Source organism: Argentina silus (genome assembly GCF_951799395.1).
Source record: "Argentina silus genome assembly, chromosome: Y".
Lineage (NCBI taxonomy): Eukaryota > Metazoa > Chordata > Actinopteri > Argentiniformes > Argentinidae > Argentina > Argentina silus.
The window spans coordinates 7,324,670-7,332,169 of record NC_139654.1 but is presented as its reverse complement, the minus strand read 5'-3'; the positions used below and the strand labels follow the sequence as shown (position 1 = coordinate 7,332,169).

At 46.0% G+C, this 7,500-nt stretch overlaps 2 protein-coding genes across 9 annotated transcripts in view; both read right to left on the bottom strand.

Moving 5' to 3' along the window:
* LOC310823882 (uncharacterized protein) overlaps nucleotides 1-7,500 on the bottom strand; it is a 170,232-nt gene that overhangs the window by 84,711 nt on the left and 78,021 nt on the right. The gene's annotated exons all lie outside the window — the stretch shown is intronic.
* LOC310823648 (tripartite motif-containing protein 16-like) overlaps nucleotides 2,497-7,500 on the bottom strand; it is a gene marked incomplete at its 3' end in the record, with an annotated part of 6,061 nt that continues 1,057 nt past the window's right edge. The window contains exons 2-4 of the mRNA XM_083696531.1: nucleotides 6,719-7,004; nucleotides 5,488-5,855; nucleotides 2,497-2,508 (exon numbers count right to left, since the gene is read on the bottom strand). Coding sequence (XP_083552657.1) covers nucleotides 2,497-2,508; nucleotides 5,488-5,855; nucleotides 6,719-6,995 — 657 coding nt within the window. The 5' untranslated portion in view covers nucleotides 6,996-7,004. The remainder of the gene's footprint in view (nucleotides 2,509-5,487; nucleotides 5,856-6,718; nucleotides 7,005-7,500) is intronic.

Below are 7,500 nucleotides of genomic sequence, written 5' to 3'. Positions count from 1 at the left end.
GGAGGGATAGAGTTAGGGAGAGGAGAGAGGGAGAGGAGAGAGGGAGGGAGGGAGGGAGGGAGGGAGGGAGGGAGGGAGAGGATGGAGGGGGGGAGGGAGAGAGAGGGGGCAGGGAGAGGAGGGATAGAGGGAGGGAGAGAGATGGGATGGAGAGAGGAGGGAGGGAGAGGAGGAAGGGAGGGAGGTTGGGAGAGGAGGGAGGGAGAGAGGGATGGAGAAAGTGGGAGGGAGAGGATAGAGGGAGAGAGGGAGGGATGGAGAGGAGGGAGGCAGGGAGAGAGGGAAGAATAGAGGGAGGGAGGGAGGGAGGGTGGGAGAGGAGGGAGGGAGGGAGAGAGGGATGAAGAAAGTGGGAGGGAGAGGATAGAGGGAGGGAGGGAGGGAAGGATAGAGAGAGGGATAGAGGGAGGGAGGAAGGTATAGAGGAAGGGAGGGAGAGAGGGAGGGATATAGGGAGGGAGAGAGGGAGAGATAGAGGGAGGGGGGGAAGCAGAGAGGCAGAGATGGAGGGACAGGAGAGAGAGAGGGAGGGAGAGAGGGGGTGAGGGAGAGAGGGAGGGGGGGAGAGAGACGAGGGAAGGAGGAAGAGAGGGAGAGGAGGGATTGAGGGAGGGAAGGAGGGAGAGATAGAGGGATTGATAGTGGGAGGGATGGAGTGTAAGAGAGAGAGAGAGGAGGGAGAGAGAGGGAGGGAGAGAGAGGAAGGAGGGAGGGAGGGAGAGGGGGAGGGAGAAAGAGGGAGGGATCGAGGTAGGGAGAGAGGGAGGGAAGTAGGGAGAGAGAGGAGGGAGTGAGAGGAAGGAGGGAGGGAGGGAGAGGGGGAGGGAGAAAGAGGGAGGGATCGAGGTAGGGAGAGAGGGAGGGAAAGAGGGAGGGAAGTAGGGAGAGAGAGGAGGGAGTGAGGCAAAGAGGAAGGGTGGGAGGGAGAGAGGGAGAGGAGGGAGGGAGGGAGGGATAGAGGGAGGGAGAGAAGGAGAGAGAGGAGGGAAGGAGGCAGAGAGGGAGGGATAGAGGGAGGGAGAGCGCGAGGGAGACAGGTGGGGGACGGAGGGAGGGAGAGGATGGAGAGAGAGAGGTAGGGAGAGTAGTAGAGAAAGGTATGGAGGGAGAGAGAGGCACGGAGGGAGAGCAAGAGGAGGGAGGGAGGCAGGAAAGGGAGGGGAGTGAAAGAAAGAGAGAGAAAGATTGTGACAGAGAGAGAGAGAGAGAGAGAGAGAGTGAGGGAGGGTGAGAGAGAGGGAAGGAGGGAGAAAGAGGGATGGAGAGAGGGATGAAGATAGGGAGAGAGAGAAGGGAGGGAGGCAGAGAGGGAGGGAGAGGAGGGAGAAAGGAAGGGAGAGAGAGGGGGGAGGGAGGGAGGGAGAGGATGGAGGGAGAGAGGGAGGCAGAGTAGTAGAGAGAGGTAGGGAGGGAGGAAGAGAGATGGGATGGAGAGAGGAGGGAAGGAGAGAGAGGCACGGAGGGAGAGAGAGGCACGGAGGGAGAGCAAGAGGAGGGAGGGAGGGAGTGAAAGAAAGAGAGAGAGATTGTGACAGAGAGAGAGAGAGAGAGAGAGAGAGAGGGAGGGTGAGGACGAGAGAGAGAGAGCGAGTGAAAGAGGGAAAGAGGGAGGTAGAGTTAGGGAGACAGGAAGGGAGGTAGAGATAGGGAGAGTGGGAGAGAGGTAGAGGGAGAGAGGGGGGTAGGGAGGGAAAGAGAGAAAAAGACAGAGAAAGAGGGAAAGAGAGAGAGAGATTGGATGGGGAGAAGAGGTAGGGAGGGAGGGAGGGAGGGAGAGAGGGAGGGAGGGACAGAGAGAGAGGGACAGAGAGAGAGAGGGAGAGAGAGAGAGAGACATGTATCAGTCAAGGGTTGTAAACATGGACAGGTCCCACATTGTTCTGATGGGGGGAAAAGAGAAGGCCTCACTTTGCAGGTTAACCCTTTGGGGACCAGGGGTATTTTCTCCATTTTTACATACATTTTTTCTTTCTCAATTTGAAGGCACTTCCATACAAAATAATACCCAAGTGTTTCATATCAATATTTTCAGGACAAACTCAGCTTTCTTGATTGTGATGGATGTTTACCCCAAGAGCACTGTGTGAAGAGGTAAGTAGGCCTAAACATGAACATTTCGAATCCGTTTTTCAGAAATGTTTCAAATCCCATGTGAAAACATATCTTTACCCATGTGGATGAATTGTTTTGGTGCTTGAAATTCATTCATGAAGTCCTGAGCTACACAGAAATGGTATACAATATGAATAAAATACTAGACAGAATATAAAAAAGGACTTCTAATGGATCCTTGTAAACACATCTTCTCTGCTTTCTGTCTCTGTCACTGAAATGTTTGTCAATACCGACAATGCCGACGTCACGTTTAGCGAAGAAGATGGACGTGTAAATCAACCAATCACCGACGGTAAAAGGCAGTGTCTTAGCGACTCAAGCAAGGCTGCTACCAAATTCACCAATTACGCAGGGAGGGTGTGTACCAAGCTGTTCTGAGGCTCATAGCTCCGTCTGTGAGTGAGAGGGCATGTCACAGGAGTGCAGAATCGAAAGCTGAGAGTCTACCGATATTTAAACCATGTTTATACGCCGAATTATCACGGAGATATTGATCAAAACATTTTGGAAACCCGTGAAAACGCGGCCGCACGTCAGTAGGGTTAGGGTTAGGGTTACGGGTTGGGGTTGGGGTTAGGATTAGGGGTTAGGGTCTGTTGTTGGTTGGATGTTTTCATTGACGGTTTAGTATTTGGGTTTGGGGTATGGGTTAGGGGTTAGGGTCTGTTGTTGGTTGGATGTTTTCATTGACGGTTTAGTATTTGGGTTAGGGGTCAGGGTTAGGGTCTGTGGTTGGTTGGATGTTTTCATTGATGGTTTAATAATTGGGTTAGGGGTCAGTGTTAGGGGTTAGGGTCTGTTGTTGGTTGGATGTTTTCATTGAGGGTTTAGTATTTGGGTTAGGGTTAGGGGTTAGGGGTTAGAGAACTCTTGTAAAGAACATGGCAGTCTTGAGTCACAAAAAAACGTGGTAAAGGAATGGCGAAATCAGGCTAGAATTAAGGTCTTAGAATGGCTTTCACAAAGTCCTGACTTAAACCCCATTGAGAACATGGAGTGGAATGTGCTGAATTTAGTTGAACTGCACCGATTCTGTCAAGAGGAGTGGTCAAAGATTCAACCAGAAGCTTGCCAGAAGCTTGTGGATGGCTACCAAAAGCGTCTAATTGAGGTGAAAATGGCCAAGGGACATTTCATCAAATATTAGCATTGCTGTATGTATATTTTTGACCCAGCACATTTTGTCACATTTTCAGAAGACCCATAATAAATTCATAAAAGAACCAAACTTCATGAATGTTTTTTGTGTCAAAGAAGTATGTACTCCAATCAATCCATCACAGAAAAATAAGAGTTGTAGAAATGATTGGAAACTCAAGACTGCCATGACATACATGTTCTTTACAAGTGCATGTAAACTTCTGACCACAACTGTAACTGGTCTGAAGTTGAGGTGATGAAAGTTGAGCAGGTAGAGTTTGTAACCCACCTGTAGTTGAGATGTTGGGTTAGGGTTAAGGTTTAACCTTAACCCTAACCCTAACCCTAACCCTAACCCTAACCCACCTGTAGTTGAGATGTTGGGCCATTCTCCCTTAAGGAGGTCCTCTAGTTTGTCTCTCAGCTCAGACACAGCCTCACTCACACCTCCAAACAACTGAAGAGGACCCTCAATGATGCTGGGGAAGTCTGAACATACACTGGGACTGGAGAGAGACTGATAACTCTGGAGAGAGAGAGACAGAGAGAGAGGCAGAGAGAGACAGAGAGAGAGAGAAACAGAGACAGAGAGAGAAAGAGAAGGAGATAGAGAGAACAGAGGATGAATGAATAACTGAACAGTAATCTTGTTTCAGTATTGCAGATGGAGGGTCAGTGTGGTTACCTGGAGGAAATGGATGGGATCCTCTGTGTGTGAAAGCTGCTCCAGCTCAGCGTCTCTCCTCCTCAGCTCAGCTATCTCCTGCTCCAGTTTCTCCACCAGTCCTTCAGCCTGACTCACCGCTGCCTTCTGCTGGGCTCTGATCAGCTGCTTCACCTCAGACAACCTTCTCTCAATGGAGCGGATCAGCTCCGTGAAGATCCTCTCACTGTCCTCCACTGCTGTCTGTGCAGAGCGCTGTTAGGACACACACACACACACACACACACACACACACACACACACACACACACACACACACAAACGTCTTAAGGCAATTGAATCTTATCAGACAGGAAAAAGCCCTGGTTTTGATGGCATACGAGTAGAAGTATATGAAACTTTGGTGAGATACTGAAACATCCATTACTGGCAGGAGAAGTTCCTCCAAAAACAACAAACTATCTGACACACAACAAGAGGGTCTGATCTCGCTATCACTGGTCAGTATAAAGACCCAGTCTATTTAAGGACGGGCCTCTCCCTAAAAGCTTCAATCATTCAAAAACTATACTGTACTTTACCAAACTGGTTGTGTAGCAGATTACTAAAAGAAGCTCACCCTCGATTTAAAAAAGGCCTGTTGGCCTTCATACAGATCACAACATCTCAGTTTTGGGATGTTGAAAATGAAATACTGTGCAAAGTATCACTCTTGTTAAAACAAGGCATACAAAGCTGGTTACAATTTCAATGTTATCCTCCAGAACAATCAGATCAAATATTACAGCAAATAATCAGATTAAATTCAAATATACTATTTACTAATAGTGTGTGTGTGGATGGAGTTGATATATCTTAACACGTACAACAGGAAAAACACCAAATAAACCATAATGGACATCAATGACCATGGAAAATAATAAATAAATGAATAAATAATAATAACATAAATAGGTACCTAGTGATGGAATATATTTGTAATAACTATTAAAATGAATAAAACAAACAAAGTACTTAAGTCCTCTGATGATGGGGGGTAGTGACTGGGCAAAAAGAAGAAAAGAAAGAAAACACACACACACACTCTCACACACACACACACACACACACACACACACACACACACACACACTCACTGTGAGAGACTCCACAGCCTGTTTGGTCTCCTTCAGTTGCTTCTCTCTCTTCTGGACTCTCTGCTGGACTTCCTGCTGACTCATCCCCAGCTGACGCTGTAGACACACACACATTGTTACTGTATACTACACACTGTTATGATTCCAGAAGAGAGAGAAGCACTGTTACACTGTTATGAGTCATCGTACCTGTGAAAACTTGTCTGATAAGAACCAGATTGTAAAACAAGAACACCAACAACCTTAACCCTCTCCATACACAAACACAGTCATGTGGATCTCTGGAAATATCATTCAATCAGTCAGTGACATTTACTTTTAGATGTTTTACAGACAGAGTCACCAACTAGTAGCTCTGGTTCTTACTTATTACTCATAGTTGTCCTGTATGTGATATTCAGAGTGATACCAGTCTGAAGCTATTCTTCTTACCTGTTTCTCTGTCCTTTCTGCTGCAGCTGAGACTGTGTCATGGCCTTTATGTTCATCCATGGAACACAGATAACAGATACACTGCTGGTCAGTACGGCAGAACATCTTCATCACTTCATCATGACGAGAGCAGATTTTCTCCTGCAGTTGTGTGGAGGCTTTGACCAGCTTGTGCTTCTTAAAGGCAGGATATTTATAGTGAGGCTGGAGGTGAGTCTCACAGTAAGAGGCCAGACACACCAGACAGGACTTGAGGGCTTTCTGCTTTCTCCCAGTGCAGACATCACACGCCACATCTCCAGGTCCAGCATAACAGTGAGCAGGAGGAGCAGCTTGGAGTCTTGTCTTCTTCAGATTCTCCACTGATTCTGTCAACAGAGTGTTTTTCCTCAGAACAGGCCTGGGGATAAAGCTTTCCTTACACAGGGGGCAGCTGTAGACCCCCTTCTGATCTTCCTGATCCCAGCAGCCCTTAATACGTATGTACGTATGTATGTATGTATGTATGTATGTATGTATGTATGTATGTTAGTACGTTTGTATGTTTGTATGTATGTATGTATTAATATGTATACAGGTTAGTACAGGTTAGTACGTACATATGTATGTATGTATGTATGTACGTATGTTGGTATGTATGTATGCATATATTTATGTTTGTATGCATGTATGTATTAATATGTATTAATATGTATGTTTGTATGTATGTATGCATCTATGTTAGTATGTTTGTATATGTGTGTTATTGTGTATGTATTCATGTATGTATGTATGTATGTATGTATGAATATGTATGTATGTTAGTATGTATGTGTGAATGTATGTATGTTTAGTATGTATGTACATATGCTAGTATGTATGTTAGTATGTATGTATGTGTGTATGTTAGTTTGTATGTATGTTAGTATGTATGTATTAGTATGTATGTGTGTATGTATGTATGTATGTATGTATGTACATATGTTAGTATGTATGTATGCATGTTAGCATGTATGTTAGTATGTTTGTATATGTGTATGTTATTATGTATGTATGTATGTATGTATGCATGTTAGCATGTATGTTAGTATGTTTGTATATGTGTATGTTATTATGTATGTATGTATGTATGTATGTATGTATGTATGTATGTATATACTGTATGTGCATACGTGCGTGCGTTTGTGCGTGCATGCATGCGTGTGTGAATGTGTGTCTGTGTCTGTCTGTCTTTAACATGAATGGAACTCACCTGTGATATGTTCATATTCTCTCTTTAATGTTTCAGCGAGCTGGTTCTGGTTCATCTTCCTCAGGATCTCCAGTGTGATATTCACAGCATCGTCATCACCGTAGGTGTCCACCAGCGTATTCACAATGTCCAGCTTGTCAGCTCCCTCCAGTTGGCTTGTTGGGATGTGATGGAAGCCTTCTGGTATGTTCTTAGTCAGGTACCATATAAACAACTTCAGGTCTGTCGTGACCAGCTCCTCCAAAGTCTTCAGCAGCAGCTCAGGGACAGGAGCCATTGTGGATCACTGAGAATACATGAACAAATGAGCTGTAGGTGTGGAGATGGTTTGGTTTGACCACCACTGGCCAAGTGCTCCATGGCTGAATGTGTGGTTGCTCTAAGTTGTGTACAATGTTTACAGTCTTGGTTTATCACCTCTGTGCTGTCATCAACTGATTTTGGATCACTGAGAATAACACATGAGAGCAGGTGAGCTGTCATGCTGACTACCTACCAGCAGGTGAGCTGTCATGCTGACTACCTACCAGCAGGTGAGCTGTCATGCTGACTACCTACCAGCAGGTGAGCTGTCATGCTGACTACCTACCAGCAGGTGAGCTGTCATGCTGACTACCTACTAGCAGGTGAGCTGTTTCTGTCCAGAAACAACTACTCACCCTGACTCCCTTGTGTAGATCTGAGAACAGTGGACAGGTGTGGCTCTGTTTTCCTGTATATATTTCTTTCTCTCTCTCTCTCTCTCTCTCTCTCTCTCTCTCTCTCTCTCTCTCTCTCTCAAC